The 27,341-nt window shown below is 49.8% G+C and overlaps 1 protein-coding gene across 3 annotated transcripts in view; it reads left to right on the forward strand.

Moving 5' to 3' along the window:
- The window catches only part of ZFAT (zinc finger and AT-hook domain containing), a 137,075-nt gene that overhangs the window by 39,127 nt on the left and 70,607 nt on the right, over nt 1-27,341 (forward strand). For all 3 annotated transcript variants that reach the window (XM_031439670.2, XM_064476817.1, XM_064476818.1), the window contains exons 4-7: nt 14,072-14,260; nt 17,821-17,971; nt 23,065-24,494; nt 25,302-25,534. In XM_031439670.2, coding sequence (XP_031295530.1) covers nt 14,072-14,260; nt 17,821-17,971; nt 23,065-24,494; nt 25,302-25,534 — 2,003 coding nt within the window. The remainder of the gene's footprint in view (nt 1-14,071; nt 14,261-17,820; nt 17,972-23,064; nt 24,495-25,301; nt 25,535-27,341) is intronic.

Raw genomic sequence — 27,341 nt, forward strand, 5'->3', positions numbered from 1 at the left:
GGCCTTTGTGCAGTGCTTAGAACCGTGCCTGCCCTATCAGAGCACTCAGTGCCTGTTGACTGTTACTGTTACTCACGGCCCTTTGGACACAGTGCTACTGCCAGCCTTCCTGTTTCATAGATGGGGCATTCAGACACTGAGAAATAAGCATTTGCCTAAGGTCCTTTAGTTAACAAGGGAATCTGGCCTTTAAACCCAGGCTGTCTGATTCTGACTCCCAGTTCTTAAGTCCTAGAAACATCTCCCAGCAGTGAAGCAAGACCCTTGGTGTCTAAAACCCTAGCACGGACGGGGAGAGCTGTTGAGTCATGCATTGCCTAATGTTCATCAGACATCTAGGTTGGTGGCCAAGGCCCACTGCCAACCTCTGTGCCAGTTATAGAAAGTGTAGAATGTTGTTGGTTTTTAAAAACTGCTCTCAAGGTGACCACGTGCACTCTCACTAGGCCACGGCGGGGGCTGATGTGAATAATAGACGAGGCTTCAAACAAGACGAGGCAGCTGGTGGCAGCTGTCCCAGGACAGAGCGTGAGTAATCGCCGTGTGAGAAGCGTCGGTAGGGCGTTCTGTGATTCAGAGGGACCAGCATCTCGTTTCAGAGCCTCAAGTCCTTTTGCCAAATGAACATAATTTTAGCAATGAGATGGTCAAGGGAGGAGGGTTTAAGATGCAGCGGCCCTGTGCCAGGGAGCTGGTTCCCGGTGGACTTGCAGACCCCCGGGCCTGGGCTGTGGACTTGCTCTCCCAGGCTCTCCCCCCCACCCGCCCTTCCCTGTCTCACGTGCACACACGTGCGCTCCCCACTGCCCCCACTCTCTTCTTCTTGCACAGATGGTTCATGGTTGTCGCTTTTTAATCAGAGGGGCCAGCCCTGCTCATCCTGGCCCCAGTCCTGCTCGTCCGGGCCCCAGTCCTTCTGAGAATCCAAGTGTCTCTGATCCTTCAGGGCCATCTTTTTTGAGAATCTGTTTTGTTTTTGTGCCTTCACACAGTTGGTTTTTTCCATCAGGCCCTTTCTGCACAATTAGGGCTAGGAGTCAGGGATTTCACTCTTTTACCTTGCCCAACATTCCGGCTTCCTCTCCCTCCAGACCTCAGGCCTCTGTCTAACTTGGAGGCAGCCTGAGGTCAGTCAGGTCCATGGATGTACCCCAGTCTGTGCTGCCCTCAGGGTTTTCTTCCTGAAACACAGTCCTTCAGTGTCTCCCCTTCACCATAGGGTGCAGACTCCTCACTGGGGTATTCAGGGCCCTCACCAAGAGGATCGTTCTGTGGAGCATCTTTTTTCCTTGCTATGTAGTATTCCATTATTCATGCCAACCACAGTACAACTGATGACATTTAGGTTTTTTCCAATTTTTTTCTTTTATAAATAATACTTTAATAAATATGCCTGTATGTATATATATGTGTATGTGGATTATTATTTGTTATTTTTATAGGATAAATTCCTAGAAGTGGAACTCCTAGGTCAGAAAGTGTATTACGTATCGCCCAATTTCCCCCTAGAAAACTGACACCAATTTAGATTCCAAAAGTGTCCAAGGGTACCAGCTGGATATTATCACTTTTGTTTGTTTATTTTATTTTGTAATACCTCTAATGATACAAAAAATACCAAGAAGAAAGTAAAAATAATCCAAAACTTTACTGCCTACATATAATGTATTATATTGTATATATTAGTATTATATTAGTGTAATAGTATACCTCTATTATACTGTATAAAAAAGTAAAGAAAAGATCTTTCTCAATTCTGTGTACACTCAACATATGTTTTCCAGAAATGAGGTCATACATAATGTTCTGTGATCTTTTTTCACTCATAATGTAGCAGATATGAATTTTTCATGTCAATATTTTTTATTTAACAAGCAGTTTTGTAGCACTTTCTGTGTTGCAGATCCTGTTCTCAGTATTTTACAACTATTATAGCTCATTTCATTGCCATGGCAACACAGTGTCCCTATCATCATTCCCATTTTGTAGACGAGGAAACTGAGGCACAGAGAGATTCAAGAATTTGCTTATATCACACAGCCCGTAAGTGTTGGAGCTGGACTCTGAAGGCACATGGTCTGGCTGCAGGATCTGTGCTTTTGTCTGCCAGGCTCTGCTTTCTGACCCAAAGTAGTCAGTAAACGTAGATTTTTGTCATTTTTAAAGGCCACACAGCATTTCATTGTATGCATGAACCGTAAGTTTTCCTTCTTTGGTTTCCAGTTGACTGACATTGAATATTGTTTCTAATTTTTTCTCCCTGCTTAAAAAAAAAAGCAACAAAACTATTCAGATGAACTCTGTATCTTTGATCCATCTGGAAATTGCATTTTTGTGAAAGTTGTGAAGTAGAGCAGTTACGTATATACGATCAATAAATATGGGGACAGGAATGATCTCCGTAAGTGCAATTTGGTAGATAAACTATTTCCAATTGTAGGTTACACAGAGAAAATAATAAGGGTCTGGTTCCAAGTCTAAGAAACTTTAAAAAGTAAAACTTTACATTTTGAAAGTAATTATGGAATAACAGGAAGCTGTAAATAGCGTACAGAGTGGTGTCGTGTGCCCTTTACCCTGATTCCCCCAGTGGTGACGTCTTACATAACTGTAGCACAATATCAAGTTCGGGGCCTTGGCAGTGAGACAGTGTGTGCATAGAGCGGCATTCATCACACATGCAGGTCTGTGTAGCTACCACCATGAATATCTCCCTCGTGTTCCCACTTCACAATCACCCCACCGCTACCCGCTACCACTGATCCCTAACTCTGATTTTACCGTTTCGAGAATGTTACATCAGCTGAATCACACAATATATGATCTTTTAAGATTGGCTTAGAAGCCCCCCTTTTCAAACCCAACTGCATAATTTTATAATTGAGGAAGCTGAGGCTCAGAAGGGATGATTACCCAGAGTCCCACAGCTCATTTAAGGTAGAGCTGGGTACCATCCCATGTCTCCACACTCCTGCCCCGTGGCCGGCCCTGCTCTGCTGCATTTGTGGCTTAAAACCAATCTCTCTTCCACTCTGTGGATGTGGGTTTTGCTCATTTCAGTGTACCTCTCTCAGTTCTTTCTCTAACCTTATGAGAAATGGAAGTCCCACCCCGTGTGGTCCCGATGTGTTATTTTCTGCTCTGTAATTAATTCGGCAGTCTCTTCAGCAGGGGCAGACAGCACGTCCTATCTAATAAGATTAGCAGCTTCCACCAGTAATACACTGTACAGAGAATGGCCTCGTAGTCCATTGATTTGCATGACCTAAGTGGACTTTAATTTAACAAATACCAAACGGAGAGGTAGGAGCTCTGGGTACTTCCCCCTTTCTGGCTACGGCTGAGGCCTCTAAAATATGCAGAAATGACTTTATGCCCAGCTGCCTGGTGGCCGATGTCCCTGTATTTGCTCCACGTTCCCGAGTTTGCCAAGCACAATATTACAATTTGGAAAATTCTCACATCATTGTTTTAATACATGCAGTTTAGTGACATTTCAAAGAATTGACCTTGACTCCTTAGTTTGCTAAAACAATTAGAAGAAAACAAAATAAGCTTTTTCCCTATACTGAACCACAGCAAGTTAAAATAACATTTTTGATGTGTATTCAACATTTATTTATTTTATTCTGCATTTGAATAGTAAAAGAAACCAGGAAAAGAGAGTTGTGTTTTTTTCCCCTAATGCCATCATGTGTTTTTGAACAGCTGGTGTTTTTGAAAAACATTTTGGAGCCTACAGAAATCAATATGTCAAATTTATAAAAGTGACTTCTGAACCTTTCTAAGCTTGTTATTTCTGGGGTCATTTTATGCAAGGAGAGTTGCAAAATTTTCTCTTATTCTTGTTAAATCCTCCCTGAAGAAGACAAGGCATTTATTTTAAGATCTTACCTAAGATGCACCTATAATCTTCACAAGGGTTTTTTACAGTATTTCAAATGTCTTCTGCTGTATTTGTGTTAGCAGAACAGCTGACTTGGTAAATGGCTGCTTGGATTGAAAATGGTTCTGAGTGAGTCATGTTTGAAAATTTGCAGGTGGAAAGGTGTACGGCCTCTGAGTTTCTCTGTGCAAGGATGTGGAATGGTCTTGTCCGTTTGTCCGTTCCTTCTGGCTGCCTCGCGAGCCCTCATTGTAGCTCGGCACTAATCTGGGGGATGGAGAGTGCGGTGACCTCCACCCGCGCGCGCGTCATCAGCGTGGTCGGACATGTGGGAAGTAGTGATGGGCTACCTCTGTGACCCCCTCTCGCCCCACTTCCTCCTCTCTCTCCAGTGGCTCCTGTGAGCCTGCTCTGTGAGCCTGAGCGGCTTCTGTTGGTGCGGGCCAGGCTGTGCCCTGGTGACCAGCCACCCCAGCACGGTGGCCTCACAGGACTGAGCTTTCCTTCTGCTCCTGCTGCACGTCCTCAGGAGGCTCTGTTCCCCCAGGGACCCAGGCAGAGAGCAGGCTCCAGAGACGGGCACCGGATGAGCCAGCTCTGGGTACGGACCAGGCAGCTAGGTTTGGCAGAAGTTTGTTTACACGCTTCCAGAATTCCCTGGGGCAATTCCCATTAGGTCTGCAGAATCCCAGACCCAGGTCAGCAGGACCGTGATGCTTCCTGACCACGGCTGGGTCCCACGGTGGTGATGAGGCCTTCCCGGACAGTGCGCCCCGCTGCGGTCGGGGCGCCGAGCATCTGTTCTCATCCACCTGCTGGGTGCTAAGGAAGGGCTGCCTTCTCATCGCTTAGATGAAGAAACAGGCTCTGCTAGATGAAGGAAGTTGCCTGAGGCCACCCAATAACTACACAAGTCCTGGTCCCCTTGACTGCCGAGCGCAGGCTTTTGTTGCAGGGATCCAGCCGTCTTCTGGCGTGCTGGCTCTCTGACTTGCCACCCTGCCCTCGCCTGGAGTCGCCTGAATTGCACCTTCAGTCCCTTTGGTAGTTAAGTCTCCACGTGTGACACCAGTCAGACACAGCTGGCACCATGCACAGTGCTCTCTGCTGCTGACTTGCTGTGACTCTGAGGTAACCAGACCGTGCTCAGTGCCTTTTTCCGTGGGGGTGGGAGCTGCGGAGAAGAGGAACTAAATCCCACCCCAGCAGGACTTGATGTTTGGGCTCCTGCAGGACAACTCTCTTGTTCCGCATCTCGGAGGCTGGCCTGTGCTGGCAGCCCCGTTGCCCTGTGCCATCTGAGTTCAGGGTGTGTCCCACCTGGAGGGACTTGATAGCAGTGATGGAGCTCGTGACACGGTGGTCCTCTGCTCCAGGTAATGGCTCTTCCCAGATGAGTAGCCACTCTTCATTATGACCCCGTTCTGAAAAGGAGCCTCTCTCTCACCGTGACACTCCGATTGCTGAGAAGCCCTGGAACAAGTGGCCCGTGGCCCGTGGCCCATGGCCCAGGGCCCAGCAGCCTTTAAGGCGGACTTGCTGCTGTGCCAGGGGGGTGTGGCTGCTGCCCAGGAGCTGGCTGAAGCCGAGGGCTAGGTGAGAGCCCTGCAGCGGGCTGGTTGTCTCCTCGCTTTTCTCCTCCTTACCGAGCTTGTGTTGTCATCGTTGGGCACTAAGCCAGGCTTAAGGGACCAAAGGGAGTAAGATGAGGCTCTTCCTTGCGCAGCTGAGCCTGGGGAGGAGGACGGAGGGGTGAAAAGATAAAAGATGGTGGAGGCCCCCCCCCCAGATGCTGAGGGGGCAGAGCAGGACCACACGCCTGTGGGGTGCATCCTGGAGGGCTCCCTGGGGAGAGGGGCCATGAACACTAAGTCTGAGGCTGACGTAGGGGGCAGAGGCAGCGATGGGTAGACACTTCCCTCCTGATGGTTCCTGCAACAGCCAGCAGGTGCGGGGCTGCGGGTGAGCCTGAGGAACGTGGGGGAGGTACTGCAGTCAGTGCAGTGAGAACAGGGTCACGAGGAAGGTGCCGGCTCCGTGCCCGCAGGTACTGACACTCCTGGCTGCCTCTCCGTGGGGACGCTGTGCTGGGAGCAGGTGCCCGCCCGGCCTTCCCTCGGAGCAGGAGAGCCAGGCGGATGTGAGAAGGCCCGAGGGGAAGGTGGGGGCGAGAGTGACGCACATCCAGCAGGTTGGGGAGGATTGTCGTGGGCTAATAAGCCCCTTAAACTGCTGTGCTGGCAGTTGGATGAGCCGGCGGCAGAGTCCCAGAATATAATCCCTCATCCGTCTGCCGTTCTGACAACTGCTCGGGGCTTTTTATTAATGTGGCTGATAACACTTGACTCTCTGGGGTGTTCTGAGATTTAATTAGTTCTTGGGCAATTTGGAATAGGTACTTTAGAATATTAGCGCAGTGTTAATTATAAATGAATGCATACAAACCAATTTCTACAAATGCATGATTGCTGGAATTAACTCTTCCCCTGTCTGTTACCAAGTCAGCCTCCTTTGCTTGGATGTTCTTACATGGGGGGGTCTCTGTGAAGTCCCGTGGGGGACGCGGACACAGATCCCACCCGTAGAGCTGGAAAATGGAGCAGTATCCCTTCCAAAGGCACCCCTCCTCCGGGACAGGAGGGGATGCGGAGCGATGAGCGGGAGGTTTTGAGATGAAAGGGACTTCACTGAGAGCTTTTGTTTCAGGTGAACTTCGTTTTTCTTAGCGAAGTCAGAGAAGCTCATCAGTGTTAAGGGAGCGTGTGTGTGTACGTGTGTGCACGTGGTGTGTGTGTGTGTGTGGTTAGGAGCTGAGGGAAATAGGAGTATTTTTGAACCCCTGCTGTAGATCTCTCATTGATTCACCAGAAGAGTCCACACTTTCTGTGTACCAGGCGCGTGGTGGTTGCCGGCTGTGCGATGTCAAGTGATGGGACGTGTGTGTAGTAAAGGGGTTCAGACTTTGGTGGGCTGGGCAAAAAGATGACAGCGACGCTTTGGGATAAGTGTGATGCGCACCTGCTGAGGTCACATAGGGTCTCAAGGGAGCTCAAACAAGGTGTTTCAGAGGCATCCTGGGAGAGCAGGGGCAATCGGGAGGGGCTTGGGCAGACTTTGAAGGCCGCGTGGGCCTGGTGCTCTGCAGTGGGGTGGGGGGTGGAAGTGAGGGCAGGGAGAAGAGGGGAGGAGGGGTGGAATGCAGCGTGGTGGGGGAGTCGTATTCCTTAAGGCCCAGAGGAACCTGCTGGCCGCATGTGGTCAGTGGGAGAGGGCGTCGGAGGCTGGCGCAGGGCCGGGTGGAGGATCTGCAGGATTGGGACTCAGCAGTGGCGGTGGGAGCGAAGGAGGGGGTGTATTCTAGAGCTGCAGGGCAAGTGTGATCCCGGCCCGTGGGCAGGCAGCAGGGAGTGAGTGGGAGGGGCGCCTAGGTTTTGGCTTGGGTGCCGGGGTGGAGGATGGCCCGCCAGTCTAGAGAACCCAAGGGAGGAGCAGGTTTGGGGAGGGAGAATGAGTTAGTTCTGGTCACTCATTGAGTTGTATGGACCGTGGGTATCCACAGGGCTGTTATCCACCTTGGGGTGGGGTCAGCAGGAGGGCCCTTACACGGGTGAGGTCACGAGTGGGTGGTAATCGGGGGACTGGATGGAACAGAAGAAGCAAACAGCAAGGGCGGCTTCCTGAGCATCTGGAGGGGTGAGAAGAAGGAAGGCTGCCCTTACTGGCCAGCAGTGGTCAGAGATGCAGGGAGATTGAATGAGATGGGGCTGGGATGGGAGTCTGGGACAAGAGTCTTGGAAATGGGCTTCATGCCGACCTGAGCAGGAGCCGTGTCTGTAGGGGGTGCTTGAAAAGGGAGGGAGTGAAGATGAGGCTGGGGATGGAAAGAGGGGTCATCTGGAGATGAGCAAAAGGGTCGCCCCATGGGCGGGCAGAATGCTAGCAGGAAGCAGGTGGCACACTCGGACGGGCACCTTGAGTGTTTAACAGAGGGATTATGTGTGAAGGCGTGGGCAGCTGTGGTCCTGAGGGAAGCTGGGAGCGGTGGGGTGTCGTTACCACCCCCGAAGAGAGGTAGGAGGGGGCGCGGTCACCCGCACTCCAAGGGAGAGAGCTGAAGCCTTTGCAGAGGATTGAGTCAACTTGCGGTGACCCGGTAGGGAGGGAGCCTGGAGAGCACCCCCTACCCCTGCTCCCCTCTTTCCTTCGCATCTTCTGCTGGTGACTCCATTGGCCAAACCCAGTGGGGAGCCAGCGGCCGTGGAGCCTGTGTGAACCCTTGCAGGTCGGCCTCTAGGAGCCAGGTGGAGAAGGATGGAGGGTGGGCCTGGAGGGGCAAGGGGAACCTTCTAGTACACTGGGGACACTGGATCTTTGCTCATTATCCTTTGCTCATTACCAAGCACATATGTGGTCTCCACTCCTTAAGCAATGTGGCCTCTGGCTTTGTAGTCAGGACACCTCCCCATGTGTGAGGGCGCCGGGCCCTGGGGCCCTGTTGTTGGAGGGGGGGTCTCAGCACTGAGGGCCATGTGCACCCAGCCATGAACTTCTGCTTCCACGTTGCACAGTGTTATCGCTTTATAAACCCTGTCTTTTCAGAAGGAAATGAAATGTGAAGAATTCTGTTCACGTGCTGCGTCGAGGAGCAATGGTGCACAGATGGCAAGAGATTAAACGCTGTAGCTCCCAGAACATCAGCGACTCGGCAGAACGCTGCAGGCTTGGGGAGGGGGAGGTCTTCCACTGAACCTCGCTTATTAGCACAAGCCAGGCAGAACCACAGGGATGCGGGGACCCCAGCCTGGCCCTGAGCTGCGTGAGCCCTTCGAGCATGAAGTCATTAGCTCCAGAGGGCAACTACATGCTTCGCTGCCTGAGGGGCTCTGCCACTGCCCTGTCCTGTCCCTCACGTGAACCTCACAGTGACACATTTTGCAGATTCGGACCATAGATCTAGCGAGTCCCAAATTGGTCCAGCTAGAAGACAGAGGCTGGAGCACAGGAGCTCACACACCCTGGCCCTCCCGGGGCTGCCCAGGGCAGTGGCTGTGGTGAAAGTGTTGTTTGACGGCTCCTCGCCTGTCCTCCTGCGCTGGGTTTTAAGCTGTATCCAGGGCTCTCCTGAGGCCCTGGCTGGGAGGGTGGGGTGCGGGGTGGGGATGGGGAGTCTGGCCTGGACCTCACCTCTCTAACCAGAGGAGCCACGCCCTTTTATTGATTGTTTTTGTTGAAATTGCTTAAAGAATTCACTCAGAATGTCCTGCCACTAAAAAAAAAAGTCTGAAAACCACTATCCTAATGCAGTGACGATCACAGTCGGATTCAGTGACACCATGCAGTGGGGAGTTCGATGGACGAGGGCACTTGAGCCAAGCACCTCCTCTTCCAGAAAAGCACGTTCATTAGAGCTTTGAGAGAAAAGTGACATGAAAAGACTAATTAAAAAAGCGCACCGTGCATATGATAGCAGAGTTACCGGTCCTCCTTAATGCTCATGAAAGTACTTTGCAAACTGTAATGTTCCACTTGGAGGATAAGGTCGTATTATTAGAGGAGTAGAGTTTATCGTGATTATTGACTAAAGGAAAAATACCAGACAGGCGTGGACCACTGTCAGATATTTCCGTCTGAAACCCAGCATAGCCGATGGGATTAATTCTGCCCCTCCTTCCCGAGCCCTGGCTAGCTCGCCCACAGCAGGGCCATCATTGGGGCTGATGGCATCCCATCTCTTCTGCCTTTTAAGCATCTCAGACAGATTTCAACTATTGATCACACGTAAAATCCCATCCTGTCTTCTTTTGGATAGAGTCTTCTCTAGAGCTCAGTGAAGATCTTACAAACCTTTCATACAATTTGAAGATAACGTACTGCCTTAAAATTCACTGTGGCATTAGCACCTCTACAGGAAGCAGCATATTTAGGAAGTGCTTCATCTTGACAACACTACTGAGAAGAGGCAGCCTTAGAGTGTGACCCGGCCGCCCGTACCCCAGCTCTCTCTGGGGTCTTTATTTCCTCCTCTGTGTATTTATTGAAAGGGGTTGACTTGCTGCCCATTCCTCATCAGGCGTTCTGAGCCAACCCAGGGGGTCAACCGGGCATTCTCTGGAACAAGAGTCAGTAAATTAGCCCCAATTACCCATCGGCGTCAGTCTAGGAGCCTGATAGGCTTCTCTGACCGACTGTGTCCTGTGTCAGAAGGGCCGCCTTTAGCCAGCCTTGCTGGTTGCCGGAGGGTGGGGTCTGTCCCAGTGCAGGGAAGAGAGACAGTTACCAGTTTGATCAGATGGAATCTCTAGTTTTCTTCACTTTCCAAGATTTGTCTCTTCGTAGCAAGGAGCGAGGTGCAGAGTGGAGGAACCGGCCGCCGTGGACAGGCAGGATGGGGCTGTAAGTGCCTGGCTGGGTCTGTTGGGCCAGGGTCACCAGCTGTGCGGTGGGTGACCTTAGTGCGGGCATGCCTGTGGGCCGCTCACCTGCGCCAAGTGAGCAGGAGCCCACGGCCCCTTGCTGCTGCTGGGGGCTCGGCAGAGGGCGCACCGAGCAGGGGCCAGCTTTTACTTCCTCGCCCAGTCTTCAGCACAGATGGCTGGGGCCCTATCAGAGGGGGTGGGTGGGAGGAGAGGGGTATTTTAGAAACAAGTCCAAGCATTTTGCTGCACGAACCGCCTTCCAGCCAAGCACCCTTTCCCAGGGAGGAAGCAGAGGGATAGTGGTGGACCTTCTCGGCCCACCAGCCAGGCCCACCCGTCCTCTGGCCCCCGTAAGACTGTGTTAGGCTTTGCTGCTTGACCACGGTGTCTCACCAAAGGGCCTGCTGTTCAGGTGGTTCCTCCCTGGGTCCTCTGTCTGACCTTCTCCTCCTGCACCCATCAGAATCATGAGAGGACAGCGGGGAGCCCGCGCTGTGCAGAGGGACATGGGCAGTGATGCCGGGCCTTTGTTAGGGGCTTAGGAACAGTCCCACTTCTTTAGGGCCTGAGGACCACAGGAGAAGGTGATGTGTGGGGCGTGCCAATGGGTGGGGCAACGATCCCTGTTCACACGTCTCCCCGAGGGCAGGGACAGGCCTGGCTCTTCTCTGGGTCCCCAGAGCCCAGCACAGGGCCAGGCGTCGGAGGGACCTTCGCTGGTGGTCTCTTTAATGAAGGGGTGACTCTCCACTCTGTGCAGCCCTGCAGTGTATCAGCCTGGTGGCAGGCGTCCAGCAAACTTGGCAAAATCCTGCCAGGCCTCTTGGCAGGTACATCCCCCAGGGGCACAGATGGGAAACAAAGGCAACAAGTACGTAAACAAGCCATCCCGGCAGCCTTCCTCCCCAGTAGGAGCTGGTAGCGCCGTGTGTCTGTCAGCCGAGTAGGAGCTGGTAGCGCCGTGTGTCTGTCAGCCGCTAGGCCAGGCTCCTTAAACCTCAAACCTCTCGGCTTCCAGGGGCCTGTGCTCTTTCGCCCTCGGGTAGAATGCCGTCATGCACTTACTTGTTTCGATTTAACGGTGCTGTTTGTCTTTCCCCACCAGCACGTAGCTCCAGAAGGCAGGGGTCACTCTGCTTGGTGCCCCGCAGTGTCACAAATGCTTAGAACAGGGCTCGGCCCCCTGTGGCTGGTAAGGAACAAATAAATACCTTCTGTGGTGCTGGGGGAATTTCCAAATAAATATTTCTTCCTTTTGTGTAGAAATGATGTTTTATTTGAAGTTGGACCTTGAGAAAATTTGGAAGTAGGAGAACAAGAATAAAAAGCTTATTTACAAAGAGAATGTTTTATCAAGTAGCAGGGGATCACTGTTGAACTTGGTATTAGAGATGGAAATTCTGTCTTCAGGAAAGCAGTACTTGACATGAATACTTGACCAGGTTGAGGAGAGGGTAGTAACTAGCAAACAGGCAGAGAAACTGAAGAGGCAGACCTGCGGTCAGACCTGAAGTCGGCTTGGCCTTTCTGAGTCGCAGCCAGGAGAGGCCCACGAGCTAAAGTGCATGTGTCCACAGAGCCTGGTGGCTGAATTTGTCTCGGGTTCCAGGAGCATCAGGTCTGGAGTGAGAGAGGGTTTCCATGGCATGTCGGAAAAGTGGACCCGTCCTGAGGTGGTCTGGGTGGGGACTGTGGGTGGAGAGCCAGGGCTTGGAGGTCCTTATGAGATCCTGGGACTTTCCCTTCTCCCAGCTCCCGGAGGACTAGCGATGCTGGCAGGGGGACCTGTGCTGATTAAGTCAAGTTACCCCCAGAGGCTGGAAACCAGAGGTGGGACTCCCTCCTGTATCCTGCAGCAAACGCCACGTATATCACTGCCAAACGTCAGGGTAGATTGGAGTGGAGGGACAGACCTGGGAAGGGGACGCCTGGCTGGGGAGTGAGGGGAGAGTCCCACGTGCCGAGCACGCCCCTTCTCTTCTGTGCCATCCTGGCACTGGCTGGAGAGAGCCCGGTCCGGGCTCCCAGGAGCGTGGCTCCCTCCAAAGTGCTCTTCTCTCTATGTTTTCTGTAAAACTTGCGGCAGTGGATTTGCTCACGACAGCCGTGATGGAGACCGTCTGTGATTTGTTCAGTCAAGCCCACGAATGAGCCCGAGCCCGGGAGCCGTTGCGTGTGGATGTCCAGGGCGGGTTGGGCGCGGCTGCCCTCTCCCGGCGGGTCCCGAGCGGATGCGTGCTCTCTGCTGAAGGGCCGTGCGGACTGCTCGTCAGAACGCTCGGAAGAGGGGATGCTCGGGCAGGTTCTTTCAGGTCTGTGGCTGTGATTCTAAGAAAGAGACAACCCCTGTCCTTTGCTCCCCATATTTCCTTCTGACTTAGGGAGTGGGAATCGCAGACACTCCTCATTTCCTCCCCCTCAGGCTGATGCCGGGTGGCCGTGCGCGGGGAGCCGCGTTCTGTCTGTGCCTGGCTCCCCCAATCTCCGGAGTATTTGAAAGTCTCTTGAGCCTGTTCGGTTCACCCTCCCTGGGGGTGGCGCAGATTTAAAGCACAGATCTCCTCCAGCCTTTCCCCCACTTAAAAGGCTTCCGTGGCCCTGCCCCGTCCTCCAGAGTGAAGGCTGCGTGTCAGAAGCGGCCCCAGACGCGTTTGGCTGAATTTCCTTATTATTTTAAGAAATTTTAGATTAGAGTCACCCTTGAAAAATCAGAAGATTTTCTGTAAAAAATCTGGATTTCCAGTCTTCCCGCCAACAGCCAGAAGGTTTGGTGACTCTGTCCCCTGCCTCGGCAGCGTGGGGTCACTGTGCTGTGCCGCCCCCGCCCCGCGGCCAGACCAGTCACTCACGCTCCTGCGTGGTCTCCGGGAGCACTGGAGGTTCCCGCCTGGCACTCACCGAGGGAAGGTTCCAGACTTCTCATGGCACTCGAGGCCCTTCAGGACCTGGCTTGCACTCCTTCCACTGGTTTTTATTTCTACCTGCTGCTTCCTCATGAATTTCGCTACATAGGACACTCGGCTAGTGGTTACTCTTTGTTGTCACTCCCCTTAGAATGGAACCTGCCACACTGGTCTCCCCACCATCCGTCCCCTGTGCCCCCTACACCTTTTTGTGACCCATTCCGTGTGGCCCCCAACCGTAGCTTCACAAGTGTTGCTTTCTGTATGTATCTGAAGGGGTTGCCTGCCCAGAAAGTCTCTTCTGACCCCTCAAGTAGAATCTTCCCTCCCTCCCTGCAGCCATCCTGGACCCCTTCTCATTTCAGGTGGCACACAGCGGCCTGTCCTTGCCCATGTGGCTGTCTCCCACCAGAGAGCAGGGTCTGGGGCTAAGCCCTCTCCGTCTATATGTTCTCCATGCCTAGCATGAGGAAGGTACCTGATAACTGTGAGTTGAGTAAGTGAAAGACATCTTAGGCTGTGAATCTTTGAGACCACGTGTTCTCCGCAGTGTTACTTACTACTGACTCTGAGGTCTGGTGGGCTTCGTGCAGATGAGATGAGGGGTGTGCCTGCTCTGCCAGCAGTGTCTCCCAGTGCCCAGACGGTGGCCTGTGGCACGGGCGCAGTGAATATTTACTGAATCAAATGAAAGACCGAAGAAGCCATGATGATGCCCGAAGCGGTACAGCGGCCTGCGCACAGCGGCGGGCCTGTGTCTCTGTCACTCGGACATCTTTCCTTTACTGTCCTCCTGTAAAAGGGCTGTGTGCACTCTGTGACTGATATACAGTGGTTTTTGATACACCTTGGCACTTGCTCCTTAGGTAACGAATCTGACCTGGAACTGGAGAAGAAGTGTAAGGAAGATGATCGAGAAAAGGCCCCGAAGAGACCACGGACCCAGAGAGCAGAGAAAGTCCAGAAGGTCTCCTCTGGAAAGGAGGCTGCGCAGATCTCCGGGGCCAAGAAACCCATCATCAGCGTGGTTTTAACTGCACACGAAGCTATTCCAGGTGACCACAGCAAGCGGGAGGTGACAACACGGGACTCCCTTGGCACGGCTGTGCCGCGGGCAGCTTGGCAGCTGGGGCGGTGGTCCTGAACAGCTTGATCCCTGGGGGGCTCCTCAGTGGATCACCCATTCACCTGGGACAGCTGTGCGCAGAGGGAAGGGCTGACGGCTGCTCCTGCCGCCGTCGGGACCCCTGTGGCCGCGACCTGCCCTTATCATTCGTGTAGCCACTCAGAGGAGCAGTGGCCAAGGAGAGGGGTTCTTTTCTGTGCCCCCCTCAGCCAGCCCCCCCGGATGTGCCCGTCCTCCCTGACCTAAGTGTAAGACCACTCAGACCAGGCGGCTGCTCGCTGCTTCTGCAGAACCCTCCACCTGACTTCTTTCTTTGCATTTTTTAGTGGTTCCATCATATATTTTACAACACTGGAAGTTTCTGACACCTTTTCCTTTCGCATAAAATAGCCAGTGGAGATACTAAACTACCTTTTTTTTTAAAAGGTCTCTTCCAGGAAAGGATACTTTAGACAAAAAGCAGTTTATGATAGTAGATTCCAAAGTATAATAATGGATTCTTTCCTACCCATTTGGGGTGATAGCTATCAAATCAAATAAAATAAAAAAAAATAAGTTTAGGATTTTGAGGATTGCTAGAGCCTTTTAAAGTATCTGTTTTCAATGCTAATAATAATTCATTATTTAAAATGAAAACACTGAATAAATAAATACCTCTTTATAATTCAGTGCAGAGTAAGGTGATCAGTAGAGAATAAGGCACATAGAATTTTAAAAACATTTTTTAAGTTTTCATTTTTAAATTAATTTTTTTGGGTAATTAGTTTATTTATCTGTTTATTTAATGGAGGTACGGGGGATTGAAGTCAGGATCTTGTGCATGCTAAGCACATGCTCTACCACTGAGCTATACCCTCCCTACCAAGTCACATAAAATTATGTGACTAGAAGAAGTTTCTGGAAAGTCACTTTGTCTGCCCCACCGTACTTCAGAGCAGTATTATTCTGGGAGATGAAAATATCAGGAGAGGGGTTCCCGTTCTCAGCCATCTTTAGAGAAAGTTTCTATAATAATTTCTTAAAAATTGATGGTAGTATTTTGAGATTTCTGTAAGGGGGAGTAAAAAGTATAATCAATTTCCTTTGCTAATCCAGAAACAAGGGGGTAGACTAGAGCCTTTTCTTTAGTGCACTTGATACACAAGAGTGCATGTGCACACACCCTTAGGTGCACATACACTGCTGTGGAAGGTCTTTGACCATCTCGTGCCATAGCTCTGCACAAGGAAAGGTGACCTTTGAGTTTTTCCTTTCCAAAACCGTTCATTTCATAGGGCGGATACAGAGGCCCAGAGACGGTGAGGTAATGTCACATTCGGGACTGGATCCCAGGCAGCTTAAATTCTTGTTCCCAGTTGATTCTGCTGCTCTATACTAACTTGATGCAGTTTTACACTTACTTGAAATTTAACACATGTGGCTCTGTATGAAATTTTGCAGGTAAACATCTATCTATCTATCTGTCAATCTATCTGTCTATCTAGTTTATTGTTGATTGTTCTTTTGCTTTTTTTTGTTTTTGTTTTTTTTTTGTATTTTTTAATTGAAGTATATTCAGTTTTTACAATGTTCTGTCAATTTCTGGTGTGCAGCACAGTGCTTCAGTCATACATGAGTATATATGTATTCAATTTCATATTCTTTTTCACCATAAGCTACTATAAGATATCAAATATAGTTCCCTGTGCTGTAGAGTATAAACTTGTTTATCTATTTTATATATACCAGTCAGTATCTGCAAATCTCGAACTCCCAATTTATCCCTTCCCATACCCTTCCTCCCTGGTAACCATAAGTTTATTTTCTATGTCTATGGGTCTGTTTCTGTTTTGTATATAAGTTTGTTTGTCTTTTTTTTTAGATTCCACATGTGAGTGATATCATATGGTATTTTTCTTTCTCTTTCTGGCTTACTTTACTTAGAATGACAATCTTCAGGTCCATCCATGTTGCTGCAAATGGCATCATTTTATTCTTTTTTTGGCTGAATAATATTCCATTGTATAAATATACCACAACTTCTATATCTAATCATCTGTTGATGGACATTTAGGTTGTTTCCATGTCTTGGCTATTGTAAATAGTGCTGCTGTGAACATTGGGGTGCATGTATCTTTTTGAATTAAGGTTCCCTCTGGATATATGCCCAGGAGTGAGATTGCTGGATCATATGGTAAGTCTATTTTTAGTCTTTTAAGGAATCTCCATACTGTTTTCCATAATGGCTGCACCAAACTACATTCCTACCAACAATCTAGGAGGGTTCCCTTTTCTCCACACCCTCTCCAGCATTTATTGTTTGTGGACTTTTGAATGCTGGCCATTCTGACTGCTATGATGTGATAGCTCATCATAGCTTTGATTTGCATTTCTCTGGTAATTGGCAATATTGAGCATTTTTTCATGTGCCTATTGGCTATTCATACGTCTTCATTGGAGAATTGCTTGCTTAGGTCTTCTGCCCATTTTTGGATTGGGTTGTTTGTTTTTTCTTATTAAGTTGTATGAGCTGCTTATATATTCCAGGAATTAAGCCCTTGTCACTCTCATCTTTTGTAAATATTTTCTCTCATTCTGTAGGTTGTCTTTTTGTTTTGCTTATGGTTTCCTTTGCTGTGCAAAAGCTTCCAAGTTTAATTAGATCCCATTTGTTTATTTTTGCTTTTATTTCTATTGCCTGGGTAGGCTGCCCTAGGAGAACATTGCTAAGATTTATGTCAGAGAATGTTTGCCTATATTTTCTTCTAAGAGGTAATAGTGTCTTGGCTTGTGTTTAAGTCTTTGATCCATTTTGAATTTACTTTTATGTATGGTGTGAGGGAGTGTTCAAATTTCATTTATTTACATTCAGCTGTCCAGTTATCCCAACACCATTTGCTGAAGAGACTGTCTATACTTCACTGTGTGTTCTTGCCTCCTTTGTCAAAGATTAATTGACCAAAGGTTTGTGAGCTTATTTCTGGGCTCTCTGTTCTGTTTCAGTGACCCATATGGTATTGTGTCCCAATACCATGCTGTTTTGATGACTGTAGCTCTGCAGTATTGTCTGAAGTCTGGTTGGGTTATTCCTCCAGGTTCATTCTTTTTCTTCAGTGTTGCTTTGGGAATTCTGGGTCTTTTGTGATTCCATATAAGTTTTAGGACTATTTCTGCTAGTTCTGTGAAAAGTGTCCTGGGTAATTTGATAGGGATCACATTGAATCTGTAGATTTCTTTGGGTAGTATGGCCATTTTAACAGTATTAATTCTTCCAGTCTAAATCTATATGTTTTTGTTTTTAATAAATAGATCAAGTGAAAATGTACTTCAGAAGGAGGTTTTGATAGATTATTGGAAAACTTGCCCCTTCCCTGCAAACACACACACAAGTTAAACGTGGTGCTTTACAGTTAAGTTACGTACTTCTCCGGCTGACTCCCTGCACTGGGGGAGTGGGGTCAGGGCCCTTGTGGTGCCTTCTTAATACCAGTGTGTTATGCCTCCATCCAGGTGCTACCAAGATTGTTCCAGTGGAGGCCGGGCCCCCAGAAACTGGAGCCGCAGACCCCGAGGCCACGGCAGCCGACCTCGCGCCTCGCAGAGGGTACCAAGAGTACGCCATCCAGCAGACACCCTACGAGCAGCCCATGAAGTCCAGCAGGTAAAGCATCTGTTCTGTGTGACTCCGGCCACCGCCACAGAGGGTGAGAGGACCAGTATGTTAGTTCATCAGGACTCGGTCCACAAACTCGTTTGTAAAGGGTTTTGGTTTCCTGGCTGAACCTAAGGACCAACCCGTCCATCATGTCCCCAGTGCACCAGCCGAGCCAGAGTGGCCTCTGTGGGATTCACACAGAGTGGCATGCCTGGAGGCTGAGCACCTGCTGGCTTAATGTGGGTGGGGTGTTTTACTTAAGGCAAACCTCTGTTTAACCTGAATAAAAAGAGGTGTCAACATGGCCTTCCCCAGTAAGTTTTCTGGTTTTTATAGCTGCACAATTAGTAATGAAAAAAGGGAATCCTTATTTCCCCCTTATTTTCAAAAGTGACACAAACATCTTGTAGAAAGTTCCAGCATCCTATATGATGTGCAGTTACTGTAATCCATGGTTCCTCTTCCCACGGAGGTCACTCCTGTTGACAGTGTGGTTCACATGCCACCATCATCTTTTTATGAGACCCTAAAATATAGTGCTTTGATTTTGTTATTTTTCTCCCTAACACAAAATACCAAAGGCACTCTTAAAAATTTTTACCACACCTTGATTTTTCCTTTTCAGCAAGTACATTTTTAAAAGCGTTTTGCTGTTGTATTGGTGCACTACTGTTTCTAGGGCTCTTTTTTGCTTGACGGACAACATTGTGCTCAAGGTTTTGGTCCCTCCCTCTTTCAATACTTCTTCAAAGACTTCCTGCGGGGTAAATTGCTAGAAATGAAATTGCTGTCTTACAGGATGTGAGTGCTTAAAACTCTAACTGACATTGAAAACTGCCCTCCAAATCAGGTGCGTTGACGTCCTGCAGTGAACTGGCGTGTCCCCCAGCCCCTCCCTGGCACCTGGTCACTGTGTCGGCTGTGATCTGTACCTCCAGAGGTCGGTTAGCAAACTCATCACCAGAGCTCTGCACACATTTTCCCAGATGGGAGGAAAGACAGAGAAGGCGCCAGTGCCAATGGGTTCCCTCTGTTTCAGAAAGAGGGGAAACGAGGTGTTCTTGAAGAGAGTGTAAGTTTTAGCGCCAGACAGAGCTGGGCTGGCTCTATCTAGACCCTTCTACCAGAGTGCACACAGCAGATTAAACAGCCATTGTGTGCCAGGCACTGGGGATGTGGGAGAGGACAGGACCGTCACGGCCGCTGCCCAGGTGAGGCCTCCGCTCTGCTGTGACCGGACACAGTGATTCTGCCTCCGAGCCTCTCTCATACCAGCCGTGATTATGCAACAGAATCTGACTTAGTTTAGTGGTCAGAGTAAATGATAACATATATGGAAAGTGCTCTTGTTAAATTAGGACGTAATGCCATCTGGGAGGCTTCATTAATTTGTAGCCTCGTCCTCTACTCTTGCAAACGTGAGCAACTGACTTTATTTGACAAAGTTGTAAAAATAGGCATTGCTTTGGCATAACTGAGATGGAATTAAATTTGAAGATCACTCTTGTCTCACCACAGGCTGATTTGTAGACCTTAGTTAATTATCTTCAGTATATTTCAAGGTCTCTTGGGGAGGGTTTCAACTAAATGCTACCCTAGTTGCAGGTAGATATGCTCAATATTTAATCAACAGATTTAAGCTGTATTCCCATTGCCAAGCGTTCTTTTAATATTTTATAGTACAAATTATAAAATAGTTATGAAAGAGACTTTTTGCATGACGATTTTGCTTTCTAAAATATAGACACAAACTTTTGGGTTATGTTATTATAACAGATTCCCACACAAATATGATACAGCCTTATTACATAGAAAATTTTAGAAGTCTGGAAAACTGTAAGGGAAAAACAATCATTTGTGATCTCACCACCCTAAGATAACCACTGTTAATATTTTGAATGTTATTTCCTTCCAGCCTCGTTCAGCCTGTATATCTCAAAAAAATTGAGCTTATATTTTATATGCAATTTCGTATCTTGCTTTTAATAACTGAACATGTGATACTTATTTCCCTTTGTTACTCAAATTATTCACGAACTCTGTTTTGTAGTGGCATGCTGTGATATCATGAAGATACACTGTGACCTGCTCAGCTCTCCGCGTTACAGCCAATGAGATCTTTGTAAAATGTCCATTTGATTGTACCCTTTAAGGCCTCACACTGCTTTTGGAGGACTTGGCCTCCAGGGTCTTCCAGGCTGCTGCCTCTGCAGCGGGGTCCCGTCCTGTGCTCCCGCTGCTTCTCTGGGCTCCAGCCTCTGCTTCGGCCATCTGGGTCCTTTTGATTTCCTTGATCTCTCCTTGCAGGTGCCTCTTCCTCTTCCTGGATGCCTCTCCTCCCCTGGCTTGGTTCCTGTTCCTTCTTCAGCTACCTGCTCAAATGTCCAGTCTTCAGGGCGGCCTGCCCTGCCCCCTAGACAGATGAGTCTGCCCTGACCTGGGCTCTTAGAGCATCCTGCCTTGTTCCATCACAGCAGGGGCTGGTGGGCATATCTGCCCATTTATTTGGTTATTAGGCTGGCCCACCACTAGAAGGTGAGCTCTGGGAGAGCATGAGTTGTATTTGTTTTTGTCCCCATTGTGTCCCCAGTGCCTGGAATACTTTTTCATATGAATGAATCAATAAGTGAAAAAAAAATTGTGCAAACAAACTAGTTCCCTGTGTTGGAACCTTCAAGCGGCTTTCCAGTCTTAACTATTGTGAAAAGTTGGGGCTTGAGCACCTCCATTCGAACTTTGTATTCTTTCTTTTGATGGATTCCCAGCAGTGGAACAACTGGACCAAAGGGTCTGATCTTTTAAAGCTCTGCCCAAATGCTTTCTATAATGCAGCAGGTGAGAGCACCTCTCTCACTGAGTAGGGGACGTTCGCAGTGAAATAACGGAATAGGAACCACAGGACGTTGCGGCTCTCCCGCAGCTCCCAGGCACAGGCCGGCAACTGAGGTTCAGATGCATCACCTGTGGCAGGAAGTGGCACTGAGGGCTTTGCTAGGTATTTGTGTAATAATACAAAAAAGTCAGAGGGAAGGATTCTCCTAAGACCATTCAGAACTTGCATTAGAGGAGGAAACGCTGTGGTGAGTGGTTTATTTAATTAACATTCTGAATCTAGAGTTGCTTCCTCCAGTGAAATGTATCACCTTCTAGATTTGTCATCTGAGGAAGATCCAGATTAGTTTCCTTAAATTAGCCTTGGGTTTAGCATGCAGGCAGGGTACCGACTTTCAGATTTGAATATTTTAATTACATCATGAGAATTGTACCCTCTGGTGTTTATGGCCCTCAATTCATTTAAATATTTTAAATTTAAACACAAGGCAACCTGTGTTGATCAAACATTGCTGAATGGATGGTTCCATAAATACAGACTTCACAGTTACAGTCGGTCCAGGTTCATGGTGTCTGATTAACGGTCCTAAATGATGATTAGTGTTTCTGAGGACCTACCTGGATAACCTGGGCAGAGTCCAGAGGGAGTGGTTATGGACAGAGGAAGCCTCACCTGCCTCCTGGGCTCACCTGCCAATTCCTGTCCCCAGTGCAAGTTGCAGTACTTTGGTGACTGTCATTTGTTGATTCCACAAACAAGGCACACCTGTTCCAACAGCACTGGGAGCTCCACTCAGAAGGCCTGATTCACTTGTACACGAGGGGTGGTGTTCACGGTCATGCCAGGCAGTGTGAGCTTGCAGAAGAATGTGCGGGCTCTAGAGAAAGGCAGTCTGTTTGGGTTCAAATTCTGGCTTTATCACTTACGGTGTGACCTTGGGTAAATACTCAGTTTTCTCATCTGTAGAATGGGCATAATGATAGGGCTGAGATTAAACACCTAGCAAAGAGTTTCACATGTCATAAGTTCTCAGTAAGTGTACCTGTTATTACAGTTACCATCTTATTCAGCACACACGCTGCTGGACTGAGAGTGAAAGGATCCGTGAGGCAGACCACTCTTTTCTTCTCCATCACGTGCACAACAGCTCACACAGTGCCTGAGACATACAGGCGAGTGTTAGTAAAATGAGAGTCATTTATTAATTAGTGATGTAGGAGTTTAATAAATGACAATTGAACAACCACCTTACTTTCCCTGTCTGAATTCTAAACCAACCATGATGGAGGAGGAGGCAGGTGGAGGCTCAGACAGCAGGTGCGTGACTGGTGGAGCTGTGGGAGGGAGAGCCCAGGGCAGGTGGACACTGAGCTCCTGCTGACTGTACTGCAGGGCTTGGTGGCCTGGCCCGCTCCCCGTCCTGCAGTCCCTGACCGCAGCTGGCCAGACTCATGGGGGCCACCGGGCTAGGTGTCTGCTGTATCACATGTTGTCCACAGGGAGGCATGTCCTCACCAGGAGGGGAGAGGCGAGCTCAGCTTTGAAGGCTAGGTCCTGCTCCAAACTCGCTGGTCAGATACACTCACTCACTTTTCCTGGGGAGAAGTGAGGGCAAGGACAGAGGCCAGGGGTCTTTTGATAATAAGTGGACCTCACATGGAAACTTGCAGAGAAAGAGTGTTACCCCAACATGTGATTGAATGAATAGGCAAGGCTGGATTATCAAAACTTATTGAATAAACCCAAATGGATTGTCTCTAGTCTCATGGAGCAGACTGAGTTCATTCCAGTAAGACTGGTCCTGTTAAAATACCCTGGAATACATCCAGGTCAGCTTTGGGACACCACTGGTGACCGTGTACCTTGTGAATGACACAGCCCTCTTCCCTCTCTTGCCTCCCTCTTCTTGGTGCTGCATCTCTCAGCCCAGACTCTCCTCTTCCCAGCTACTTTCATCCAGGTTAGAGGTCCCTTTCTCTTTTCACCTGCACATACTCCTGTCACCACTTATGCACTGTCATGTGGCCAGGTGCTGGCCTGTCTCCTCCCCCACCCCCCAAGGCTGTGAGCTGCTGAGGAACAGGGACCCACCCACTCTTCCATCCTCGTGTGTGCCTGGACCACACAAGGTCCTTGGGCCCTACTTGTTGATGAATGAATGCATCCATCCATCCTCAGCCCTGTTTAGCTCCCTTTTCAGCCTTTGCCGTTTGCACGGGGAAGGTTTAGAGTCTGCAGCGGTAACCGTGCTGTCGTCTGTTTCCAGGCTAGGGCCCACCCAGCTCAAGATCTTCACTTGTGAGTACTGCAACAAGGTCTTCAAGTTCAAGCACTCGCTGCAGGCGCACCTGAGGATCCACACCAACGAGAAGCCCTACAAGTGCTCCCAGTGCAGCTATGCCAGCGCCATCAAGGCCAACCTCAACGTGCACCTGCGCAAGCACACGGGCGAGAAGTTCGCCTGCGACTACTGCTCCTTCACCTGCCTGAGCAAAGGCCACCTCAAGGTGCACATCGAGCGCGTGCACAAGAAAATCAAGCAGCACTGCCGCTTCTGCAAGAAGAAGTACTCGGACGTCAAGAACCTCATCAAGCACATCCGCGGCGCGCACGACCCGCAGGACGGGAAGGTCAAGGAGGCCCTGGACGAGCTGTGCCTGATGACCAGGGAGGGCAAGCGGCAGCTGCTCTACGACTGCCACGTCTGCGAGCGCAAGTTCAAGAACGAGCTGGACCGCGACCGCCACATGCTGGTCCACGGTGACAAGTGGCCTTTCGCCTGCGAGCTCTGTGGCCACGGGGCCACCAAGTACCAGGCGCTGGAGCTGCACGTCAGGAAACACCCGTTCGTCTACGTGTGCGCCATCTGCCTCAAGAAGTTCGTCAGCTCCATCCGGCTGCGCTCGCACATCAAGGAGGCGCACGGGGCAGCCCAGGAGACCTTGGTCTTCACCAGCTCCATCAACCAGAGCTTCTGCCTCCTGGAGCCTGGCGGGGACATCCAGCAGGAGGCCCTGGGGGGGCAGCTGCAGCTGGCAGAAGAGGAGTTTGTGTTCCAGGGGGTGAACGCATCTAAGGAGGCGGCCGGCCCTGGGGATGCTCGGCCCGGGCAGGGGCGGGGGACGCCGGAGACCCCCGTGGAAGTGCCTGCCCCGCCGGTGCGCTCGGCCGCCGCCCAGCTACCCTGTGAGCTGGCCGCCTCCGAGGGGGCCTCGGACCTTCATCCGCACTCGGTGGTTTCGGATGAGTTCTTGTTGAAAAACGATGCCTCTTCCGCGGAGGCTCCGGCGGCTCCGGCGAAGACCTTGGACACCCAGCAGGGAGGCTCCGCCCCGCCCCAGGGCGAGGACGCCACACCACTGCTGCCCAAGGCCAAAGGTGAAGCAGACCCAGAGGTCCAGGGTGCTGAGAGCCCCCCGGCCGAAGGACAGAAAGTGGCTGCCCTCCCATCCGATGGCCCAGATCCCAGCAGGTGTCTCAGGTCGAACCCAGCGGAGGCCTCAGACCTTCCGCCGGGAGCTGGTGGGCGGGACGCGGCCCTGTGCCAGCCTGACTCCTGCACGCCTGCCCCCGAGCACCGGGCCGGCATCACTGCGTTCATGAGGATCCTGGACAGTTTACAGAAGCGGCGCATGAACCCCGGCCTGTGCGAGAGGATCCGGAAGGTGTATGGAGACCTGGAGTGTGAATACTGTGGTAAGAGGCGGCGGCTCGGGGCTGCAGCCGGGCGGAGCTCTCCTTCCCGGCGGCCCCACCCATCCCCGCCTGGCTGGGGGTCACCGCGTGTTTGATTTGAGCGCGTGTCTCTTGGCAAAAACACCTTCTAAGTGAGCTAGCCCTCATTTGTAGATAGCAACGGGTGGCCACCGTGGTGCAGTTTAGTGCGTGAAGGCTTTTGAGAAGGCAGCCGGGATGGCGGGGCAGCCCACCGTGCCGGCTTGGTCAGGCATGCATGCGGAGGTTTACCCCACGGCCTCGGCCAGAACGCTGTTAACCAAGAGGAAGCTTCCTTCTGGCACGTGACAAGTTTGAAGTAGAGCTGTACGTTGTGGCCATGTTCTAGATGAGCAGAGAAGAGGTCACAAAAGGGGCTGCAGCTCTTTGTAGGGAGACCCTGAATCCAGCCCTTCCAGCTCCCGGTGAGAGCACGGCCCCTGGGTCTCCTGGTGAGCTGGCAGGACCGGAAGTAGCTGTCCCAGGTGTCAGCAGAATTTAGCACCTCTTTGATTTTACGCAGATGCATAATAGCATTTGGCACCATAATTGGTCCCCAGTAAACGTTTCTTTCCTCCTCTCTTAGTTCTGACGTCATGCAAAAGTAGTAGCACCCTTAATATTTACAGCCTCCCACCTTGGAAAAGTAATTTCCAGACAGAGATGTGGTGGAAAGTGTGAAGGGTGACCCGGACGAGCAGGAGAGGGAGATAAATATAGTAGTTGAAAAAAAAATCAAATTCAGGATAAAAGAAACTTCCTTGTTCTCATGTGAAAATATTTTTTTAGGCAAACTTTTTTGGTACCAAGTGCATTTTGACATGCATGTCCGCACCCACACCCGGGAACATCTGTATTATTGCTCCCAGTGTCATTATTCCTCCATCACCAAAAACTGCCTTAAACGCCATGTAATTCAGAAACACAGTAACATCTTGCTGAAGTGTCCCACTGACGGCTGTGACTACTCGACTCCAGATAAATATAAGCTGCAGGCACATCTTAAAGTTCACACAGAGCTGGTAAGTAGCAAGCCCGAGCGGCAGCCCCGTCTCCCCTGGGTGCTCCTTGCTTTCTCGCATTGATGCCTATGGAGGTGTCCCTGCTTCCTGTGAACACAGTGTGTGAGCGTCCAACCCGGAAGACGGAGAGGTCCTTCTCACAAAGCAGGCCCTTCACCTAACGAGTGCCTTCATCCCAGGGTTCCCTTCGCAGGGAGAGTCTCAAATATGGTGGAAAAAAGATTAAGGTTGAATAAATTTGCTTTCTGGGCGAATTTTTCAGCATGGGAGAAGGTCTCCATAAGAAAGATCTACAGAATGGAAATAAAGCAAGGGTTTCTTAAACGACATTTTTTTATTTTATTTTACTTTTTTCATGGAGGGACTGGGGATTAAACCCAGGACCTTGTGCATGCTAAGCACGTGCTCTGCCACTGAGCTACACCCTTCCCCCTTAAATGACATTTTAAAAAACTATTAATAACAGGGATGACAATAATAGTAGCTGCCACTAAAAGTTGTTGAGAGATTAAGCTAGGTAATGCCTGTGGAGAGCTCGGCACGGCGTCTGGGTCACAGTGAGAGCACTGTAAATGTTGATGGTCACTGTTGTCATATTATTGTGTTATCTGTTGGAAACTCAGAGAGAATTCTGCAGGGCCCTTTTATTAGAAAAGAAGTGATATGTTAATTCAAGGTTCTGTTAATATTCATGGTGATAAAATTTGTTTAATTCTTTTGTGGGTGATCATGTAACATAATGGATGAAAGTTATTTTAGCACATTCTCCTCTAACTTGAGAGGCTGACACCTGAGAGTGATTTGAGACTCTCAGAGTTATAAAGGTGGCACACCTGGCCCCAGGTGCGGTTCTAGTTTAATTGAATTCCATTTTATGCCACAGACAGCACAAAATGCAGCTTCAGAAACTTGACATGCTCCCTCCGTTTTCTGGCCTACAAATCGCTAACGCTCCAGCAGTTTGTTACCAAGGGCGAAGGCAGGGTGTTTTGGGTTTAGTGGGTAGGTAAGAGCACATGCACTGTGGGGTTAGATACCTGCATTCAAATCCTGTCCCCAGCATTTACACATCTTGTATGATGTCGGACAAGTCACTTGTCCTTTCTGAGACTTGCTAGCCTTCTGTAAAAATATATATATTAAAAATGTGTATCTTTTTTATACACACTCCCATACACATGTATATATACACATATATGCACAGATACATCCACATATATCCACACATGCATTATAAACACCCACAGGTGTACACACAGGTACCACACGCACCTCTAGACACATAATACACGTGTACATGCGTGTGTCTGTGGATCTCAGAGTGGAGTGTTCCAGGTAAAGAGCTTGGCTCAGTGCCTGTACAGCTGACTGGAGCAGCCGCTGTCGGTCACCAGGTACCTCCTAGTACGTGTTCCATCCCTTCCCTGTCTGTGTGTGGGGGGCGTGAAGGCGTGTCATTCCTGTTTACTTTGGAATTGCAGTTAAGTTGATATGGCTTTCAGTATTCTCATGGGCAGGGAACACTGAGGTGGCAGAAACCATTACCGTGACTTCGCCAGAAACTCTTACGAAATCCAGAGGGGGTGAAGCCAACCTGGGAACAGGGCTCTCGGGGCCAGTGTTGGAGCGTAGCAGTTGAGACCAGGTTTCAACCATGGTTCTCCCGTTTACCACGTGTTTGGCCTCAAGAGGAGTCACAGAACTGCTGCTGTGTGCCTCAGTTTCCCCATCCTCAGGTGAGGACAAGGTGAGGGAGCGTAAGTTAGTGTCTCAGAACAGGGCCTGACACGGAGCAAGCACTTTATGC

The sequence above is a fragment of the Camelus dromedarius genome, chromosome 20 (assembly GCF_036321535.1).
Source record: "Camelus dromedarius isolate mCamDro1 chromosome 20, mCamDro1.pat, whole genome shotgun sequence".
In the NCBI taxonomy this organism is placed as follows: Eukaryota; Metazoa; Chordata; class Mammalia; order Artiodactyla; family Camelidae; genus Camelus; species Camelus dromedarius.